The sequence below is a fragment of the Oncorhynchus mykiss genome, chromosome 24 (assembly GCF_057628025.1).
Source record: "Oncorhynchus mykiss isolate SJ-2025 chromosome 24, ASM5762802v1, whole genome shotgun sequence".
NCBI lineage: Eukaryota > Metazoa > Chordata > Actinopteri > Salmoniformes > Salmonidae > Oncorhynchus > Oncorhynchus mykiss.
Window position 1 is genome coordinate 19,485,623 of NC_143045.1, and position 22,649 is coordinate 19,508,271.

The window sequence follows — 22,649 nt, forward strand, 5'->3', positions numbered from 1 at the left end:
GTCTTTTTTCTTTTGGTGTTTTTCAGAGTCAGTAGAAAGGCCTCTTTAGTGTCCTAAGTTTTCATAACTGTGACCTTAATTGCCTACCGTCTGTAAGCTGGTAGAATCTTAACGACCGTTCCACAGGTGCATTTTCATGAATTGTTTATGGTTCATTGAACAAGCATGGGAAACGGTGTTTAAACCGTTTAAAATGAAGATCTGAAGTTATTTGGATTTTTACGAATTATTTTTGAAAGACAGGGTCCTGATAAAGGGTTGTTTCTTTTTTGCTGAGTTTAGTAACATACCCTGAAAATGCCTGCCTGCTCAGTTGCTATTTGGGACGATTTAGATCAAATCCACATAAAATAAAATCTAATTTGTTTCATAAGCAAACCTGAACGTAAAATGTTTCATTTTGATCCACCTGGTCCATACAGTAGCAGCCTTTGTCCATTAGATGGCATCATCAGACATCTGGAGTGGCTCCTGTCCTCCCTCTCGCTCTCCTAGCTGACTGGACAACTGTGTCTGTCTCCATCTTCTTGTCATTCCTCCCCTTCCTGACACAACCTCTTGTTCCTTTCCTCTTGTTGTCCTCAGTCCTATTGCCGTCTCTCACTTAGTGACACTTGGCCACTCTCACTCTTTCTGTTCAGTGTTTTCCTGCAGTCCTCCTCACTGAGTCATCTGATCTCCCTTACACACTACATACAGACTGGAATGTGTCCCAAATGGCACTCTATTCCCTTTATAGTACACTACTTTTGACCAGTGTCCTATGGTCCCTTGTCAAAAGTAGTGCACTATATAGGGAATAGGGTGCCATTTGGTAAGTGGACACACTGTTACCCACTAGTGGGGCTGCTCTGCTCACAGCAAAAATATATTTGTCCTTTTCACTTTTTACCCCAATGAATAAAATAGCATAAACCTTTTGCGTGCGGACCCTCTACTAATGAAGCAGCACGCCAGTTAGGGATTTCAAGAACCTTTTGATTGCCCTCCTCCACTTACACGTTGGAATTGTGCTGTTGCTGTCCAGTAGTTGTGCTGCTGCTCTCCACTAGTTGTGCTGCTGTTCTCCAGTCCAGTAGTTGCTGCGCTGTTCTCCAGTCAGTAGTTGCTGCTTTCCGGGGCCGAGGACTTAGTATGCTCTCCACTAGTTGTGCTGCTGTTCTACAGTCCAGTAGTTGCTGCTTTCCGGGGCCGAGGACTTAGTATGCTCTCCACTAGTTGTGCTGCTGTTCTACAGTCCAGTAGTTGCTGTGCTGCTCTCAGTCCAGTAGTTGCTGCGCTGCTCTCAGTCCAGTAGTTGTGCCCTGATTGTGCTGCTGTTCTACAGTCCAGTAGTTGCTGCGCTGCTCTCAGTCCAGTAGTTGTGCCCTGATTGTGCTGCTGTTCTACAGTCCAGTAGTTGCTGCGCTGCTCTCAGTCCAGTAGTTGTGCCCTGATTGTGCTGCTGTCCACTACTTTTTTTTTTTCTCTCATTCATTCCGACTGAGTCTCAGTGTTCCAAAATAACACTTAATATTTTTTAGTTAAACATGTAGCTTAACTATGTGGCTATTCTACTTGATCTCTCTCCTCTTATTCCCTCATGTTGTTGTCAGTAGTTTGTCCCACCTTAGTTCCCGCCTGGCGCATGTCCTTTTGTGAAATCAAAAACTGTTTTGAGATTGACAATTTGGAAATGTTATGTTGGAATAGAATACGTTCCTATTGAAAATGACCTCATGTTCTGCGTTCAACTCCACAACTACAGGGACTGGTTTCTTGAGCAGACCTCATGATGACTAGTCATACCTGTTGTATGTTGTCCGCCAGTCAGAGACACACCATGAGAGCCATAGCTGGGGGCAGGGAAGGAACAAAACAGTGCTTACAGAAGGGTTTCTGTCATGCTCAGCTGCTCTATCTCCTTCCTTCTGTCACATGCTCACTGTCATGTCGCCCTGCTGTCCTGCCAGTCCTGTCCTCTACTTGGCTGTATGGCTCGTTGTGACGGTGCCATGCTATGCACATGAATCTGTTCTTTTCCCTTCCCTCCTTCTTGTCGTTGTCGTCTCTCTCTTCCAGTCGGTTAGTCTCACTTCATCCACGCTCGGAGCATCTCCCTGCCTGTCTGTCAGACCACTGTTGCACATCTTCTGCCAGCTCCAATTTGTCCTCCTTTTGTCTCTTCCATCAAGCCCACTGACTTACTGTACTCTGCCTGTCGTAGCGGTTTCCTACAGAAAAATCTTCTGTTTGTCTGCCTTTATAGTCTGCGTTACATAGTCTCCAGGGTATCTTGTTTAGGATTTTGTAACTCGAAAAGAACGTCTTGAGAAATAAGGTATATACTGTACATTAATGATAATCTGCTTACCTACCAGGAGTCGGCCCTGTCTGGATCTGAAAACGCCACAAATGTTTAATTCCTTTCATTCTATTCCAGCATATTTCTCTTGGCGAAACACCAGCAGCTTCATGAAAGGAGTTATTGTTCATCAGAAACAAATAAGTATTTTCAGGTGGATTTCAGAACTAGGTTGATGTTGTTTTTAATGCATCATCAGCCAGGTGCTTTTGTTGATACCCCCTATCTGCACGAACACCGGTACAATTATAACAAAGCAGGGATGCTAGTGCAGAGATGCGGGAATAGGTGCCACAGGAAAGAATTACTCACATTTTTCAGTGGAGGGGAAATTGGCAGAGGCCATAGTGGCCGGGCCACATGCTCACAGGCCATTAATGGGGATATTTTCAATTAGTCATGCTTCTAAGAGCAAGGCCCGGCTCCCTGTATTTACTGCCTCCACCCAGCGCTACACAATACCTGCTAGCAATAGATTAGTAAGTGCTATTGATCTCTTGCACCATTCCAACCTGAGTGTTCTATAGTTTTTCCCTTTTTACCCCTGTCCCCTCCCCCTACTCACCATCCCTCTCTCCTTCCCACTTGTCTTGTGTGAATCACCTGGAGGTAACGCTGAGTGAAAATTGGTTTCTGATTCCGCCATCACTGCTGTAGATTCATTTCACTGCCACTCAGCCTGCTTTGCTCTCTGCACAGACTATATCTGTATCCCAAATGGCACCATATTCCTTATTTATTGCACTATATAGGGAATAGGTTGCATCCTAAAAGGGAACTCTATCTCAGCTTTGTCAAACAGGGAAGGCTATGTTGGCCAGGATGGATTTTATTAAACCCCTACTAGACAACTGACAAGGCAGTGGTCTGCAGGGCACGAGGCTACAAGGCAGTGGTCTGCAGGGCACGAGGCTACAAGGCAGTGGTCTGCAGGGCACGAGGCTACAAGGCAGTGGTCTGCAGGGCACGAGGCTACAAGGCAGTGGTCTGCAGGGCACCTCTATGTATTACACTTTGTCTCTTCTATTGTGATTGATGGGGTTGTTTCTGCAGTGACATGTTTGTGGTTTTAGGCTGGGTTTCTGTATAGCACTTTGACATCTGCTGATGTAAAAAAAAAAAAGGGGGGGGGGGGGGGGGGCTTTATAAATAAATTTGATTTGATGTTGACCAAAGGGGGGGGGGGATGTGTGTGTGTGTTCGTCCAGGTATGACAAGGAGGGCCACTCTATGGATGGCCAGTCTCTGACGGAGGCGAGGACAGGTGGAGGAGGAGGGAACACCAACTGGAAGACCCTGACTGACATCAAGACGGAGCACCTCGGACACGGAGACAAGGTTTGATACGCACGCACGCACACATACGGCACGCACGCACACATACGGCACGCACGCACACATACGGCACGCACGCACACATACGGCACGCACGCACACATACGGCACGCACGCACACATACGGCACGCACGCACACATACTTTTATGTAGATAAACACATGTACATCCAAATATTGTCAAATATAATAAGGTCCTACATGCTTTTCTTTGTTGACTTGATTCGAAGCAAGAAAATTCAAAGACAACCTGAAAGACAATATTGAATACAAGCCATCATTTATTTTAATAGTGTGAGGTAGACCAACCTGCATTGTGGATCCAACAGACAGCAGGCAGCATACCATACAGCATCTCAGTCACTATGGAGCAGGATTCTCTTGTCTTGGCTGACAGTCATTATGTTAAATATTTGTAATCAGAGCGACTCAGTAAATGACTGCGTTGCTGGTTCCCGAGCTTGTTTTTAAAGCAGAATGCTTGCTTGTTTGTGTCCAAAATGTGACCATGTTCCCTATATAGTGCTCTACTTTAGTCCAGGGCCCAATGGCACTCTGCCATATGGGACCTGGTCAAAAGTAGAGTGCTGAATAAGGAGTAGGGTGCCATTTGAGTAGGGTGCCATCACAACCCTATGGTGTTCTGATGTTCTCCATCATTAATCACCAACATTAGGTGTCCTCTGCATCCCTCTCCCTACCTAGGTATATGCTTAATGTGAAGTCACTTGTCTCCCATATTGATTGTGAAGAGAAGAAGGGCTCCATTCATTCAGCTTGGAAATGAAGTGGTTGCACTCGGATAAGTCAAGTAATAAATGTGCTTGTAATTTCAGCTTCTTATTTACATTTTATGGAAATGGAGGAAGGGTGAAAAGGTGGATAAATTAATATATGGTTATGGAAACTGATTTTTCCTTTGATATTTGGAATATATAGTTATAGTAATTGGGCCTTTGATTTTTAACCTCCGTATTGCAGTAAGTAAGAGGGGTGAGAGGATTTGAATTAGGTTTATTTGACTGACGTTGTCTGAGGAGAGTCCTTGGGTTAGAACAGCACTGGGAGGGAGGTGAGGATGGAGAGAGGATAGTGCGCAAGCCCAGGACAGAGGTAGGATGGGACTGGGAATGTATACCGTATTTGACTATATACCGGTATTGATGCACGGACCGGTTGGGCTTTTTACTTGACCTTTTTATAACGATATTTGAATGTTTGGTTTGTTAAATGTGATACGCCGTGTGTAATGTACATTTGTATAGTTGACTCAGCTACTTGAGTCATCCCTCTCCGCTCTCTCTCCACGCCGCTTTCCACACAGACCTAGTCCCACCCCCTGTCATTCAAGGAGCGCATTTGCTTGACCACGAGACACTTGAGTTCAGTCTGCATGGTAAATGCAGCACATGCAACAATGTTGATGACAGCGATGTTTCCACTTTGAATTTAATATAAATCCACAAGCGTTCTATAATTACAATATTAGTTTGTGTTTCTTAGATCAGCAAACAGCTAGTTTGTATTTTCTTAGCAAGTTAACCTAAATCGTGTTAGCCACTAATGCTAATCGCTGGCTAGCTAACAGTCTTCTAAATCAAAGAGGAATAGGCGAAGCATGAATGTTTTCTATATGAATAAAGATTTAATGTAGCCAAAGAATATAGGGTCCACCTAGGAAACACGGAACATCACTTTGGTTCCTACCCTGTCGAAATAATTTAACCAGGTAAGCTAGTTGAGAACAAGTTCTCATTTACAACTGCTACCTGGCCAAGATAAAGCAAAGCAGTGCGACACAAACAACAACACAGAGTTACACATGGAATAAACAAGCGTACAGTCAATAACACAATAGAAGAAGAAAAAAAATAATATACAGTGTGTGCAAGTGACGTGAGGAGGTAAGGCAATAAATAGGCCATAGTAGCAAAGTAATTACAGTTTAGTAAATTAACACTGGACTGATAGATGAGCAGATGATGATGTGCAAGTAGAAATACTGGTGTGCAAAGGAGCAGAAAAGTAAACAAAAACAATATGGGGATGAGGTAGGTAGATTGGGTGGGCTATGTACAGATGGGTTATGTACAACTGCAGCGATCGGTTAGCTGCTCAGATAGCTGATGTTTGAAGTTAGTAAGGGAAATATAAGTCTCCAGCTTCAGCGATTTTTGCAATTCGTTCCAGTCATTGGCAGCAGATAACTGGAAGGAAAGGCGGCCAAAGGAGTGTTGGCTTTGGGGATGACCAGTGCGATATACCTGCTGGAGCGCGTGCTACGGGTGGGTGTTGTTATCGTGACCAGTGAGCTGAGGTAAGGCAGAGCTTTACCTAGCATAGACTTATAGATGATCTGGAGCCAGTGGGTCTGGCGACAAATATGTAGCAAGGGCCAGCCGACTAGAGCATACAGGTCGCAGTGGTGGGTGGTGTAAAGGGCTTTGGTGACAAAATGGATGGCAGTGAGATAGACTGCATCCAGTTTGCTGAGTAGAGTATTGGAAGTAATTTTGTAAATTACATCGTCGAGGATCGGTAGAATAGTCAGTTTTACGAGGGTATGTTTGGCGGCGTGAGTAAAGGATACTTTGTTGCGAAATAGGAAGCCGATTCTAGATATAATTTTGGATTGGAAATGTTTAATATGAGTTTGGAAGGAGAGTTTAGTCTATCCAGACACCTAGGTATTTGTAGTTGTCCACATATTCTAAGTCAGAACCGTCCAGAATAGTGATGCTAGTCGGGCGGGCAGGTGCGGGCAACAAACGGTTGAAGAGCATGCATTTGGTTGACCCCCTCCTTTGTTTTTACGCTGCTGATAGTCACAGTTTATTATCTATGCATATTAATTTTACTCCTACCTACACAAATTACCTCAACTAACCTGTACCCCCACACACTGACTCTGTGTCCCGGTAGCCCCTGTATCTAGCCTCTTTATTGGTATTTTCTGTTACTTTTTATATTATTTTGTACTTTAGTTTTAGTCAATATTTTCTCAACTCTATTTCTTGAACTGCATTATTGGTTAAGTAAAATTTGATTTGATTTAATTTAGGCTAACTAGTTACTTGACACTCCCCTCACATTGTAGAGTGTATGGACACCTATATAGGCTAACCAGTTACTTGACACTCCCCTCACATTGTAGAGTGTATGGACACCTTTATAGGCTAACTAGTTACTTGACACTCCCCTCACATTGTAGAGTGTATGGACACCCAAATAGGCTAACTAGTTACTTGACACTCCCCTCACATTGTAGAGTGTATGGACACCCAAATAGGCTAACCAGTTACTTGACACTCCCCTCACATTGTAGAGTGTATGGACACCCAAATAGGCTAACTAGTTACTTGACACTCCCCTCACATTGTAGAGTGTATGGACACCTTTATAGGCTAACTAGTTACTTGACACTCCCCTCACATTGTAGAGTGTATGGACACCTTTATAGGCTAACTAGTTACTTGACACTCCCCTCACATTGTAGAGTGTATGGACACCTTTATAGGCTAACTAGTTACTTGACACTCCCCTCACATTGTAGAGTGTATGGACACCTATATAGGCTAACTAGTTACTTGACACTCCCCTCACATTGTAGAGTGTATGGACACCTTTATAGGCTAACTAGTTACTTGACACTCCCCTCACATTGTAAAGTAGATTCTGTAGGTGACATGCACTGCAGTAATGCCATTATTGTGGTTAGTCAGATTAATAAAATAGTTTTAAATGTTTACTTGCAAGAATAACAATTTCCCTAATAATCCTTTTTACATGGACCCTTCTGACATCAGGCTTCCTGATGGGACTTTTGATAAATTCAGGAAATCGCCAATGAAATAAATATTCTACCACAGGGACCATGTTATTTTTGCGACATCTTTTTGGTTCCGAGTTCGAACATGTAACGTTTGTATGTGAGAACTATTTCTAAGATGCATGCTTTCAGTTTTTTCTGAACACATTTCACCCGCACATAAGAGGGAGGCTTGTGCTACCGGTGCTGGCACAGGTATAGATCAAATACACCACTAGAATGCCAATTTACATGTCTTAATCATTTGCAAGATTGTTCAGAAATCCAAGTGTTTTAATCGCCGTATGCTTACTTCGATTTTGGCCTTCTGTCGATTTTTAAGATAAGCAGAGTAAGGTGTTTACATTACTGTTTCAATACTCTGCCTACTGCCATGATCGGTTTAATATAGAATTATTAGTGTGCATGTAAACGTACTCACCATCTCATTGTAGAGTAGGCTGTTGGCACTATATGCTAACCAGTATTAGCATTGCTGATTCACTAGTTCCCTTGACCTTCATTAGAGTCCTCCAGACTATCCTGTTGGGTTAAGGCAATTTGTCTTGGCACTAGGAGAGAGGAAGGTAGAGGTGTGACCCAGGGCTCTAGTTCAGCCTGTAGTGTCTGAAATGAGGAGCTGACTCAAGCACAGTCTGTCCTCTCCTGGTACCGCTCCTGCTCAGCCCGTGGAGACACAGGGTCACAAGGTCGGCCCTCTGAAGGCCCTCCGCAAGTCAGCAGCAATTAATTGTCCCTGTCACAAAGTCTCTGTCACAATCTCAAATTTCCACAACACCGGCTTGCCCTCTCGACAGCAAATGGCTAACCCCATCCACAGCCCGCTCCCTCCCGATTCCTTGACACTGCCCGCGTATGTAAAGCCTTGTGACAAAGACAGGAGGGGGGGAAATCAGGAGGAACATTTTTCATCAGTCTCATCTCTCACTCTCTCTCTCTCTGGTGAGTGACTCGTTAATTTCAGAGGTATTAACTTGATTCATTTGTTTTACAGATTAATCTTGTGTTTTGAGAAAGTAGATAAATGTAATACTAACATATACATGAGTATGAATAATTTAGGTAAGTTGGATATTAAATGTGTGGTCTGTTATAATATACAGCTTGTCCCACAAAATGTGTATTTATTTTTATTCATGTAACCTTTATTCTACTAGGCAAGTCAGTTAAGAACAAATTCTTATTTACAATGATTGCCTACCAAAAGGCAAAAAACCTCCTGTGGGGACGGGGATAATATATATATAGATTATCTATATCTGACAAAACACACATCACGACGAGACATTACATTGAGAGAGACCTAAGACTACAACATAGCAACACATGACAACACAGCATGGTAGCTACATGAGAACATGGTAGCAGCACAAAACATGGTACAAACATTATTGGGCACAGACAACAGCACAAAGGGAAAGAAGGTAGAGACAACAATACATCATGCAAAGCAGCTGTAACTGTCAGTAAGAGTGTCCATGATTGAGTCTTTGAAGAGATTGAGACAAAACTGTCCAGTTTGAGTGTTTGCTGCAGCTCGTTCCAGTTGCTAGCTGCAGTGAACTGAAAAGACGTGTGTGTGTGTGTGTGTGTGTGTGTGTGTGTGTGTATAGATATCATATATACAGTGCCTTGCGAAAGTATTCGGCCCCCTTGAACTTTGCGACCTTTTGCCACATTTCAGGCTTCAAACATAAAGATATAAAACTATTTTTTTGTGAAGAATCAACAACAAGTGGGACACAATCATGAAGTGGAACGACATTTATTGGATATTTCAAACTTTTTTAACAAATCAAAAACTGAAAAATTGGGCGTGCAAAATTATTCAGCCCCCTTAAGTTAATACTTTGTAGCGCCACCTTTTGCTGCGATTACAGCTGTAAGTCGCTTGGGGTATGTCTCTATCAGTTTTGCACATCGAGAGACTGAAATGTTTTCCCATTCCTCCTTGCAAAACAGCTCGAGCTCAGTGAGGTTGGATGGAGAGCATTTGTGAACAGCAGTTTTCAGTTCTTTCCACAGATTCTCGATTGGATTCAGGTCTGGACTTTGACTTGGCCATTCTAACACCTGGATATGTTTATTTTTGAACCATTCCATTGTAGATTTTGCTTTATGTTTTGGATCATTGTCTTGTTGGAAGACAAATCTCCGTCCCAGTCTCAGGTCTTTTGCAGACTCCATCAGGTTTTCTTCCAGAATGGTCCTGTATTTGGCTCCATCCATCTTCCCATCAATTTTAACCATCTTCCCTGTCCCTGCTGAAGAAAAGCAGGCCCAAACCATGATGCTGCCACCACCATGTTTGACAGTGGGGATGGTGTGTTCAGCTGTGTTGCTTTTACGCCAAACATAACGTTTTGCATTGTTGCCAAAAAGTTCAATTTTGGTTTCATCTGACCAGAGTACCTTCTTCCACATGTTTGGTGTGTCTCCCAGGTGGCTTGTGGCAAACTTTAAACAACACTTTTTATGGATATCTTTAAGAAATGGCTTTCTTCTTGCCACTCTTCCATAAAGGCCAGATTTGTGCAAAATACGACTGATTGTTGTCCTATGGACAGAGTCTCCCACCTCAGCTGTAGATCTCTGCAGTTCATCCAGAGTGATCATGGGCCTCTTGGCTGCATCTCTGATCAGTCTTCTCCTTGTATGAGCTGAAAGTATAGAGGGACGGCCAGGTCTTGGTAGATTTGCAGTGGTCTGATACTCCTTCCATTTCAATATTATCGCTTGCACAGTGCTCCTTGGGATGTTTAAAGCTTGGGAAATCTTTTTGTATCCAAATCCGGCTTTAAACTTCTTCACAACAGTATCTCGGACCTGCCTGGTGTGTTCCTTGTTCTTCATGATGCTCTCTGCGCTTTTAGCGGACCTCTGAGACTATCACAGTGCAGTTGCATTTATACGGAGACTTGATTACACACAGGTGGATTGTATTTATCATCATTAGTCATTTAGGTCAACATTGTATCATTCAGAGATCCTCACTGAACTTCTGGAGAGAGTTTGCTGCACTGAAAGTAAAGGGGCTGAATAATTTTGCACGCCCAATTTTTCAGTTTTTGATTTGTTAAAGTTTGAAATATCCAATAAATGTCGTTCCACTTCATGATTGTGTCCCACTTGTTGTTGATTCTTCACAAAAAAAAATAGTTTTATTTCTTTATGTTTGAAGCCTGAAATGTGGCAAAAGGTCGCAAAGTTCAAGGGGGCTGAATACTTTCGCAAGGCACTGTATCTCTTTCTGGAAAACTCTGAACCTAACTTACATAAATTAAAATTGGTGGTCAGCTAGCTAGAAGGTTGTCTTTAGTTGCAAAATGTACCATTATTTTCCAGGACATTTAAATGTTGAGTTCGAAGTGATTTAATCCTCCAACCACTAGTGTCTGAAGTTAGGGGTTGTCTGATGTTGGGGGGAAATGTGCTAGTTTTAAAGAGACCAGCAGTTAGCCTGTAGAGGAGGGGGGAGGGGGGGGGGGGGGGGTCAATTACGGCAGAAACGTTCCCTTTTGTTTTTCTATTTATTTCCTTCAAAAGCTGGAGGTTAAGATTTTGCCTGGGGCCTCCATCTAGATTGTAAAAAAATGTGCACCATGCAGAAATGTCCTGTTTCCTAACCCCTACTTTCCTTTCGGTACGCCAGGCAATGTTCCCCTCCATGAATATGAGTCAGGATGTCCAGGTTATTAAAATTCCCCCCATTGTAATCCTACTGTAGGTCTTTATTTTGTATTATTATGGATCCCCATTAGCTGCTGCCAAGACAGCAGCAACTCTTCCTGGGGTGTAAGGAAGTGTTATGATTTCTTTTAAAGAGCACACCCTGTTTTGTCCTCTGGATGAATCATAATGACTGACTGATGAAGGCACTTGGCCTCATAGGTTCTCGTGTGTGTTTACATAATGAGATATTACCATGTGGTATTGCCTATAGGTCCTGGTCGAAAGTAGGCAGCCTGCCTTTGCTGTTTTGCATTTGTGTTTGGAGCTATGCTATGCAGATTGCAGTTGGTTTGTATTTTTTTCATCCCACTGCAATAATGTTTCTTTTTAATACCGTTTGAAAATATTCTTATTGACGTTCTCTCAGATCTGCGCTTTATGCTTCTGTTGTTAGTTCTGCGCCGTGTAATGTAATGGCATCAACCTTTACATAGAAATCATGGACCAAGCCTGCACATATTGTCCATTACAATATTGCCTGCCACAAAATATCTACGCTTCAGAACGATTGACAGAACAATTCTGTTATGTTTTGTGTTTGTGTCCAGGAAGACTACTTCAGCTTCATGTATTGCAATATGGTCTTCCACAAAACAGCTGGTGTACACATTTTGAAAACAACTAAGAAATATGTTCAGGAATGTTGTGTGTTTGTCCCTCCAGGCAGACTACTTCAGCTGCATCGCCACCATAGTGTACATCCGTAAGGAGAACTGTCTGTATCAGGCGTGCCCTAGTCAGGACTGCAGTAAGAAGGTGGTGGACCAGCAGAACGGCATGTTCCGCTGTGAGAAGTGTGACAAAGAGTTCCCCAACTTCAAGTACCGACTCATCCTCTCTGTGAGTGACTTACCTCTGTCTAAACTGTCTGGCCTCACAGTCACAAAGAGGACACACACACACACGCTGAGTCCCATTCTGCCACCCCATTCACCCACACTGTTACAGGGTACCTACCCTCTCCTGACCCTGTCCCCTAGGCCTCTTTTCATTCTCTCCTATCCTCACAGGTCCCTGAGGGTGGGGGCTGTGGTTATGGGTTTGGCTGTGGCTGAGGGTTTTCTCTGGGGGACTCATCTACTGCTTCTCATGACTCTCTCTCTCGCTCGCTCTCTCTCGCTCTCACGTTTGCTTTCTGTCTTTGTTCTTCCTTTCACTCTTGCTCTCTCATTCACCCCTCCTTTCTTTCGCTCGTTCTTTTGTGTGCTCTTTCCCTTTCGCTCTTTCTCCTTTCTTTTGCTCTTCTCTTTCTCATAGGCCTCCAGCCAGTCTCCCTTATGGTACTACTTCTCTCACTGTGCTTAACTAACTCTCCATCAGATCTCTTTACAGTCATGTTTGAAGAAGATTATTATTTAATCCATTCTGCTGTCGCTGCTGCAAGCGTCAAATAGTGGCCGGCTATTTAGGATTCATTTTGATTTGTTTTGTTGAGTGTAAGTCAGGATTATGTTCCGTTAATTGCTCTATTTTCCCCTCAATGCTGTTGCTCGATGCTGAGGCATTTTGTCTCTGCTTGTTTAAAATAGCAGCATTCAAATACTACCTCATTTAGTCAGCAAACAAGCTCTTGCAGCCAGACATCTAAAATAAGTACCTTTTGTTTTGCACCTCTCGCCAGTCAGCATATGGCTTTTCTCCACAGAGCTGGAACATAAGCTGTAAATATGCTTCCATTGCGCGCAGCTCACATCACACGTACACCTTGGATCTTCTGGTGTTTGAAGTCCCTGCCTGTCAAATGTATAGAACAGAAGAGTTCTATAATAATGATTTTCCCAGCAATATAAACTTGTGCAATTGACAATACATTGATTATTCAGTAGCAACGTGACATCATACATGGGCGGCAGGGTAGCCTAGTGGTTAGAGCGTTGGACTAGTAACCGGAAGTTTGCAAGTTCAATCCATCAAGCTGACAAGGTACAAATCTGTCGTTCTGCCTCTGAACAGGTAGTTAACCCACTGTTCCTAGGCCGTCATTGTAAATAAGAATTTGTTCTTAACTGACTTGCCTAGTCAAATAAAGGTTCAATTTAAAAAAAAATAAATAAATTAACAACAATAAACCAAAGTACCAAATCCCTGAGAAGCCTACCTTTTTAATAGACTCTGCCTGCGTCCAAATGGCACCCTATGCGGCGCACTTATTTTGACCAGGGCCCATTGCACTCTGGTCAAAAGTAGGTGCACTATAAAGGGAATAGGGTGCCATGTGTGTTGCAACCTATGATCAATAAAGCCCAGATGACCTTTCCCTGTCCCTTTGACTTTCCCCAGTACTCACTCCTACCATGTGTCTGTCTCTATGTCCCTCCTCTCGTCCTGCAGGCCAACATAGCAGACTACGGGGATAACCAGTGGGTGACCTGCTTCCAGGAGAGTGCTGAAGCCATCCTGGGACAGAACGCTGCTTACCTAGGGCAACTCAAAGACTCGGTGAGCCTTACTCTCCCACCCGTCTGCCTCCCTGTCTGTCTGGTCTGAGGAAAGGGCCTGGGGAGGTGCTGAACCCCAGGCACTGTCTAGCCACCAGCTACCTCTGCTCTGCATGAACAGGCTGCTGTGCCCTGTGGTCTCTGTAGGCTCTCATATAGCCTACATGAAAAAATACATTTTTAAAAAAGATGGGAAGAGGCTTTGATTTAGGACCCGCCATTTTGATTAAAACAATGGCTTTTTAATGGAAACAAGCCAAGTTTTTGAAATGTCATTAATTGAGTTTAATTGATCACATTTTGTTAATTTTCATGCAGAATGAAGCTGCCTTCGAGGAGATCTTTCAGCAGGCCAACTTCCACACGTTCATCTTCCGCAACAGAGTCAAGCTGGAGACATACAATGTAAGTATCGCTTGACATATATTGGATTTTTGGGTCTGATACAATACTTATATTTGGGAGGCTACACTGGTTGCAATTTGGCCGACGCATTGTTTTTCAGATATGAGATGTAAAAATTAAAATAAAAAAAAATACTTTTTTTTTTTAAAAAAAAAAAAGATCACAGATTTTGCTCCAAGTGAAAACATCTTTTCAAAGACACTTTAAAATGTAATTGCATATATTTGAAAAATGAAAATAATTTAAAGAAATTGAAGTGCTCAGATTAGCATAATTTATTTTGTTTATTATTTATCGATAACGGTGGTGTAAAGATCACTATGATCAGTATCACCCGATTGAAAAATATATATATATATTTGTCAACCAAATAGACATTAGACTTTGGCAGTATCTAGATTGTCATACCATTCCGGAATATTCAGTAATACCGACACTGAACACACAAGGTGCTGTTTTCAAACCCCACTAATACTCTGTAATCCAATGCTAACAAGTACATGTAAAATCCCATAGAGAATGCTAACCAAATGCTAATGAGCACATTGCGAACATTTTGTACATTTTCTGACCTAAACTATACAAGTAACAAAAAAATGCTACACTGTTTGTTGTATGCACAAAACAAATATTAGCCAGCAAGGCTGTTGATTCAGGAAGGGTTTCTCTGCTGTTACCAAGCGAATGCTTGATTTTAGAAGAAGCTAACCACTTAGCTAGATAGCTAACCAGATACTAAATTAGCAAACCAAATGCACAACTGTTGTGAATTCCATTCTGTAATTAGATCACCTGGCACATGCTGTATACAAACACCATGTGACTGGGGACTACCGTAAGCTTCATAATGATACAGGTGAAATTAAGAACGCAATGTTCTACATCTCCTAACGTATTGCACAAATTGACTGAAGGTATTTACTTAAAGTAGTGACAAGTATAAAAAAAAAACGTAAAAGAAAAAGTCTCAACGCTATTGACGGTATTGAAATACCATCCTGTGGCTTTTTCCAACGGCCCCAGTATACCTCCCAAGCCCAACAGACATTTTGGGACGGAAGCTATACTGTTACACTGTCAATACTAAAGTGCCTAAAAGAACATCCAATAGTCAAAAGGTTAATGAAATACAAATGGTATAGAGAGAAATAGTCCTATAATAACTACAACCTAAAACTGGGAATATTGAAGACTCATGTTAAAAGGAACCATTTCATATGTTCTCTTGTTCTGAGCAAGGAACTTAAACGTTAGCTTTCCTACATGGCACATATTGCACTTCTACTTTCTTCTCCAACACGTTTTTTTTGAATTATTTAAACCAAATTGAACATGTTTCATTATGTATTTGAGGCTAAATTGATTTTATTGATGTATTATATTAAGTTAAAATAAGTGTTCATTCAGTATGGTTGTAATTGTCATTATTAGAAATATATATATTTTTTAAACGGCTGATTAATCGTTATCGGCTTTTTTGGTCCTCCAATAATCGGTATCGACGTTGAAAAATCATAATCAGTCGACCTCTAGTTGAGATGTGTCTCTTACTTGAACTCCATGAAGCATTTATTTGGGCTGCAATTTCTGAGGCTGGTAACTGTATTTTTTTTATTTAACTGGGCAAGTCAGTTAAGAACAAATTCTTATTTACAATGACGACCTAGGAAGAGTAGGTTAACTGCCTTGTTCAGGGGCAGAACGGCTTTTTACCTTGTCAGCTCGGGGAGTCGATCTTGCAACCTTTCGGTAAATGCCCCAACACTCTAACCACTAGGCTACCTGCCACCCCAAGTAACAAACTTATCCTCTGCAGCAGAGGTAACTTTGGATCTTCCTTTCCTGTGGTGGTCCTCGTGAGACAGTTTCATCATAGCGCTTGATGGTTTTTGCGACTGCACTGGGAAAAAAAGTTAACATTTCTTAAAATGTTACGGATTGACTGACCTTAATGTCTTAAAATAATTATGGACTGTCGTTTTTCGTTGCTTATTTGAGCTGTTCTTGCCATAATATGGACTTGGTCTTTTACCAGATAGGCCTGTATTCTGTATACCACCCCTACCTTGTCACAACACAACTGATTGGCTCAAGCGCATTAAGAAGGAAATAATTTCCACAAATTAACTTTTAACAAGGCACACCTGTTAATTGAATGTGTTCCAGGTGACTACTTTATGGAGCTGGTTGAGAGAATGCCAAGAGTGTAAAGCTGTCAAGGCAAAGGGTGGCTACTTTGAAGAATCTCAAATATAAAATCTATTTTGTTGTTTTACACTTTTTTTTGTAACTACATGATTCCATATTTGTTATTTCATAGTTTTTATGTCTTCACCATTATTCTACAATGTAGAAAATAATCAAAAATAAAGAAAAACCCTTGAATGAGTAGGTGTATCCAAACTTTGGACTGGTATTGTACAGTATGTTCACCTGTTTGACATTGATATTCCAGTTGGCCTGACAAATATTAGCAGTTGGCTGTGACATTTCTCCTTACATTGTTTGTATTCCTGCCTCTTCTCCTTTACCTCTTCTTGCCCTCTCCTTCCATCCGTTCGTCTGTAGGATGAGCCCACAGAACAGACGGTGTGTTTTCTTTAGACGGCTCATTTTCAGGGGCTATGTGAAAGGTGCACACAGATTACTTGTGGTCACCCTCTTCAGGAAACTACACAGATGGAGCCTTGTTTTGAGGGCACAGCATAAAATAATTGATTGAGTTGGGACTGTGAGCAGGGAGAGTTGGAGCTTTGCCAGGGAGGCCCATTAACAACAGAAGAGTCGACCACAATCTGTCACACCATTGCTGTGCTGGGGAGAGAGCGAACACGACAGCCAGCTCAGCCTCGGCAGCTTACAGGATTCTGCTGTTTCAAGGATGTCCTGACCATTGCCTCAACCCAATGTCTCCTTAACCTGTTGACTATAGGGGGCAGTATTTTGATGTTTGGATGAAAAACGTACCCAAATGAAACTGCCTATTTCTCAGGCCCAGAAGCTATAATATGCATATATTTGTCAGATTAGGATAGAAAACACTCTAAAGTTTCCAAAACTGTCAATGTTGTCTGTGAGTATAACAGAACTGATATTGCAGGCGGAAACCTGAGGAAAATCCAAATAGGAAGTGCCTCTTATTTTGAAAGCTCCCTGTTCCATTGCATGCCTTCCCTCCATTTTAAAGGGATATCAACCAGATTCCTTTCCCTATGGCTTCCACATGGTGTGAACAGTCTTTAGACATAGTTTCAGCCTTTTATTCTGAAAAATGAGCAAGAACGATCACATCGGGTCAGTGAATGGCTGGGTGCCAGCAGAGTTTTGCATGTGCAACAGCTTAGAGCAGACATTTTCTCTCTCCTATTGAAAAAGCTACGGTCCGGTTGAAATATTATTGATAATTTATTGTAAAAACAATCTGAAAATTGATTATTAAAAAAATTAAAACGTTTGACATGTTTCTACGAACTTTACGGATACTATTTGGAATTTTCGCCTGCACCATCGTGACCGCTTGAGCCTGTGGATTTCTGAACAAAACGTGCCAACCGAATGGAGGTATTTTGGATGGAAAAATAATCTTTATGGAACAAAAGGAACATTTATTGTGTAACTGGGAGTCTCGTGAGTGCAAACATCTGAAGATCATCAAAGGTAAGAGATTAATTTTATTGCTTTTCTGACTTTCATGACCAATCTACTTTGCTGTTTAATGTTTTGTCTGCTGAGAGAGATGTCCTTACATAAACTCTTAGTTTGCTTTAGCTGTAAAGCTTTTTTGAAATCTGATTTAACAACGAGCTAAACTGTGTTTTGCTATATTGCACTTGTGATTTCATGAAAATTAAATATTTTTGTGATTTAATTTGAATTTGGCGCTCTGCAATTCAGTGGATGTTGACAAATGATCCCGCTAATGGGATGGGTGCGCCAAGAAGTTTTAAAGCACACCTGCAGATTTTTTTTCCTAAGAAAAGGAAGTGTTTTTAAAAAAAAAATTAAGGTTTGTTTTTACGTGGAGTTGTGTAGCTAGGTTGTAGAGAATGTTTTCTGATGTAGCTCGGTTGTCTCCAAGTCTGTCCCCAGTCAATTAGATTTTCTGGAATTAAACTTTCCAATATCTCTTTGTTGACTTGCTGGGTGCTAATTGTCCTCCATCAGCACCGGCCTGTACCCTACCTGCCCTAAGCTCTCTCCTGGCCCCTTACACCAAGTTTGAATTTGTCCTGCTAGGTGACCTAAACTGGGACATGCTTAAACCACCTGACCAAGTCCTAAAGCAATGGGACTCCCTAAATCTTTCTCAGATTATTACCAATCCCACAAGGTATGACTCCCAAACACCCAGAAAAGGCTACTCTTCTTGATGTTATCCTCACAAATAATCAGGCCAAAGTTAGTTACTTTAAAGGTCCTCAATGATATCACCATTGCCCGTGATTCTAAGCAATGTTGTGCAACTATTTTTATTGACTTGGCCAAAGCTTTTGATACGGTAGACCATTCCATTCTTGTGGGCCGGCTAAGGAATATTGGCATCTCTGAGTGGTCTTTGGCCTGGTTTGCTAACCTGGTTACCTCAGAGTGCAGTGTATAAAGTCAGAAACTCAGCCACTGCCTGTCACCAAGGGAGTACCCCAAGGCTCAATCCTAGGCCCCACACTCTTCTCAATTTACATCAACAACATAGCTCAGGCAGTAGGAAGCTCTCATCCATTTATATGCAGATGATACAGTCTTATACTTAGCTGGCCCCTGCCCAGATTTTGTGTTAAATGCTCTACAACAAAGCTTTCGTAGTGTCCTACAAGCTTTCTCTACCCTTAACCTTGTTCTGAACACCTCCAAAACAAAGGTAATGGGGTTTGGTAAGAAGAATACCCCTCTCCCCACCTGTGTGATTACTACCTCTGAGGATTTAGAGCTTGAGGTTGTCACCTCCATACAAGTACTTGGGAGTATAGCTAGACAATACACTGTCCTTCTCTCAGAACAGATCGAAGCTGCAGGCTAATGTTAAATCTAGGCTTGGTTTCCTCTATCGTAATCGCTCCTCTTTCACCCCAGCTGCCACACTAACCCTGATTCAGATGACCGTCCTACCCGTGCTAGATTACGAAGATGTAATTTATAGATCAGCAGGTAAGGGTGCTCTCGAGCGGCTAGATGTTCTTTACCATTCGGCCATCAGATTTGCCATCAATGCTCCATATAAGACACATCCCTGCACTCTATGCTCCTCTGTAAACTGGTCATCTCTGGATACCCTTCGCAAGACCCACTGGTTGACGCTTATTTATAAAACCCTCTTAGGCCTCATGTCCCCCTATCTGAGATACCTACTGCAGCCCTCATCCTCTACATACAACACCTGTTTTGCCAGTCACATTCTGTTTAAGTACCCAAAGCACACACAATCCCTGGGTCGCTCGTCTTTTCAGTTCGCTGCAGCTAGCGACTGGAACGAGCTGCAACTAACTCTCAAACTGGACAGTTTTATCTCAGACTCAATCATGGACACTTGTAGCTGCTTTGCGTGATATATTGTTGTCTCTACCTTCTTGCCCTTTCTGCTGTTGTCTGTGCCCAATAATCTGTGTACTTTGTTTTGTGCTGCTTCCATGTTGTGTTGCTACCATGTTGTCATGTTGTTTTGCTACCATGCTGTTGTCGTGTCTTTGGCTATGCCGGATTAAGTGATACGACATGCTATTCTATAAAATCCTTTGTCTGTAATTAATATTACCTCATGTAAATGTAATTAACTAGAAAGTCAGGGCACCACAAAATAATATTTATAGAGCTGTTAACTTCCGAATAAACTCTTAAAGACCTAGTAATATTTTACATCAATAGCAGTCAATATTAATCGTCACCTTATTTCAGTCTCATCTGAAAGTTGTAAATTCTTGGTTATCTTCACGAACCCTGGCTAACAAGTTCAATCAGCAATACAACATTGGGTTTAATTATTTATTTACTAAATACCTAACTAATCACACAGAATTGCATATACACAGAATGAATCATACCTTGATTAGAAATTGTCATAAAGGAAAACGTCCCTAGCGGACGGAGCAGATATGACAACACAAAGGAAAGTGGATTGGGTTTGAGTGAAAGAGCGGGAAGACTGAGGAACAAAGGGAGAAGCTGTGCTATCGTAAATACAATATCCTATGCATTCTAAATTACCACCCATTTGGAAAAGGAAAATGCAATAAATATTTACTCTGAGCTGCGCTTCAATAGGTTGGTGGTAGATGGAAGGCCGTGTTGCCCAACAGAGTCCTTTGAAGAGTGTCTGGTTGTGAACGGGATACGTTGCAGTGTCGTCGTTGTGTGGTAGACAGGATACTCTGTCTGTCCTTTCCTAGCCCACGTTGACAGCTGCTGTTGCTAACTCAACGGCTAGGATGTCTCACTACTTTAGTGAATAAGAGTTCACAGTTCATACCATTCACAACCAAAGCTCACGCTGAGGTTGGCTTAGTTCTGTAGTTGCACGTGTTAGTCCATTTTAACGTATGGACCGTCGTCCTCGGAACAGGAAGTTATATTTTCGTCAAGGGCTTATAAAGTGGAGGGAGAAGGGTGTGTTTTCATAGTTTTATAACCCATGTCTCTTCACGTGGGAGGGCCACTGAGACAAGCCTAATTCACTCATGAAAACCCAATTCTCACATTTTGGAAGCTAAAATCACATTTAATCTCCTCACAAATATTTTCATATTCAAACATTTAAATTGCACAACAATTCCATGTGAATCTGATAACTATAATGTGTAGACTTTCCACTGTATCGTTTATGTCATCCTTTCATTGATGAGAATGTCTCAGATGACAACCGAACTGACATCATATTCATCTTGATTCCAAGATGGCATAGCAGTTCAGACGTTTTTTGTCCTCGTCTTGTCGTGTCCCGTGTGTGTGTGTGTGTGTGTGTGTATATATGTGTGTGTAATATAACTTTTTTCACATACATTTTTTAAATTTTCCATCAACTCATCTTCAAAACGCTCTCCTGCAACCCGCCTCACCAATTTATATTTATAAAAAAGTATTACCTCAAATCTGTAATCCTCCAAGAAGCTAGCCAGAAACTAGTCAGAAGCTAGCCAGGAGCTAGCCAGAAGCTAATCAGAAGCTAGTTCAGAAGCTAGTTAGCTTCTTTACTGGCAAATCGTTAGTATTCGGCTAACCACGGTTTGTGGTCATCAGCTATCCTTTAGCTCAAATCTATCGCCAGTTTTGTACGGCTCGGAACGGAACATACCGGACCAATTTTTCTCTCCATGTCTCTGGATTTCAACCGCTAACTCTGGACATTAATACCTGGATCTCACAGCTAGCTAGCTGCTATCCGTGTGACTATCGGCTTTCGTCGAGTCCGGAGCAAACATCAATTATTCCGGAGCTAGCCAGCTGAAGAGTTCCATCAATCACTCCTGGGCTGCAGTCACCTATCCGGACCCGTTTTACTGCCTACGCGGAGCCCCACCGGGCCTTCACAACTGGACTGCCGACGTTATCTACCCGAAGGAGTTATCCGGCTGGCTCCTCCGTCGCGACGTTACCTGAACGCCCATCTGCGGTCTGCTAACCGTTAGCTGTCTTATCGGCTGCTATCTGAATAGACAATCGTACAATTTATTTATTTATTTATTATTATTATTTTTTCTTCTTGGGCCTCTAACTATATCTATTGTTTTTATTTTTGTTGTTGTGTGATTTGGATTAATCCCCTCTACCACACGGAACCCCACTAATCTACTGACAGAACGCAAGAGGTGGCTAATAACAGACTTCCATCCTATGCTAGCTTGCTACCGATGACCTGGCTAGCTGTCTAAATCGCCGTGACCCCCAACCAACCTCTCCACTCACCGGTCCCTTTTGATCACTCGACTAAGCATGCCTCTCCTTAATGTCAATATGCCTTGTCCATTGCTGTTCTGGTTAGTGTTTATTGGCTTATTTCACTGTAGAGCCTCTAGTCCTGCTCACTATACCTTATCCAACCTATTAGTTCCACCACCCACACATGCAATGACATCTCCTGGTTTCAATGATGTTTCTAGAGACTATCTCTCTCTTCATCACTCAATACCTAGGTTTACCTCCACTGTATTCACATTCTACCATACCTTTGTCTATACATTATACCTTGATGCTATTTTATCGCCCCCAGAAACCTCCTTTTACTCTCTGTTCCAGACGTTCTAGACGACCAATTCTTATTGCTTTTAGCCGCACCCTTATTCTACTCCTCTGTTCCTCTGGCGATGTAGAGGTGAATCCAGGCCCTGCAGTGCCTAGCTCCACTCCTATTCCCCAGGCGCTCTCTTTTGACGACTTCTGTAACCGTAATAGCCTTGGTTTCATGCATGTTAACATTAGAAGCCTCCTCCCTAAGTTTGTTCTATTCACTGCTTTAGCACACTCTGCCAACCCGGATGTTCTAGCTGTGTCTGAATCCTGGCTTAGGAAGACCACCAAAAATTCTGAAATTTTAATTCCAAACTACAACATTTTCAGACAAGATAGAACTGCCAAAGGG

General features: G+C 42.1%; 1 protein-coding gene and 1 long non-coding RNA gene across 3 annotated transcripts in view; one reads left to right on the forward strand and one right to left on the reverse strand.

Moving 5' to 3' along the window:
* rpa1 (replication protein A1) overlaps window positions 1-22,649 on the forward strand; it is a 53,931-nt gene that overhangs the window by 23,111 nt on the left and 8,171 nt on the right. For both annotated transcript variants that reach the window (XM_021582603.3, XM_021582605.3), the window contains 4 exons: window positions 3,553-3,682; window positions 11,904-12,080; window positions 13,572-13,679; window positions 13,997-14,083. In XM_021582603.3, the coding sequence (XP_021438278.2) occupies window positions 3,553-3,682; window positions 11,904-12,080; window positions 13,572-13,679; window positions 13,997-14,083 (502 nt within the window). The remainder of the gene's footprint in view (window positions 1-3,552; window positions 3,683-11,903; window positions 12,081-13,571; window positions 13,680-13,996; window positions 14,084-22,649) is intronic.
* Window positions 1-22,649, reverse strand: part of LOC149972395 (uncharacterized) — a 103,218-nt gene that overhangs the window by 16,569 nt on the left and 64,000 nt on the right. The gene's annotated exons all lie outside the window — the stretch shown is intronic.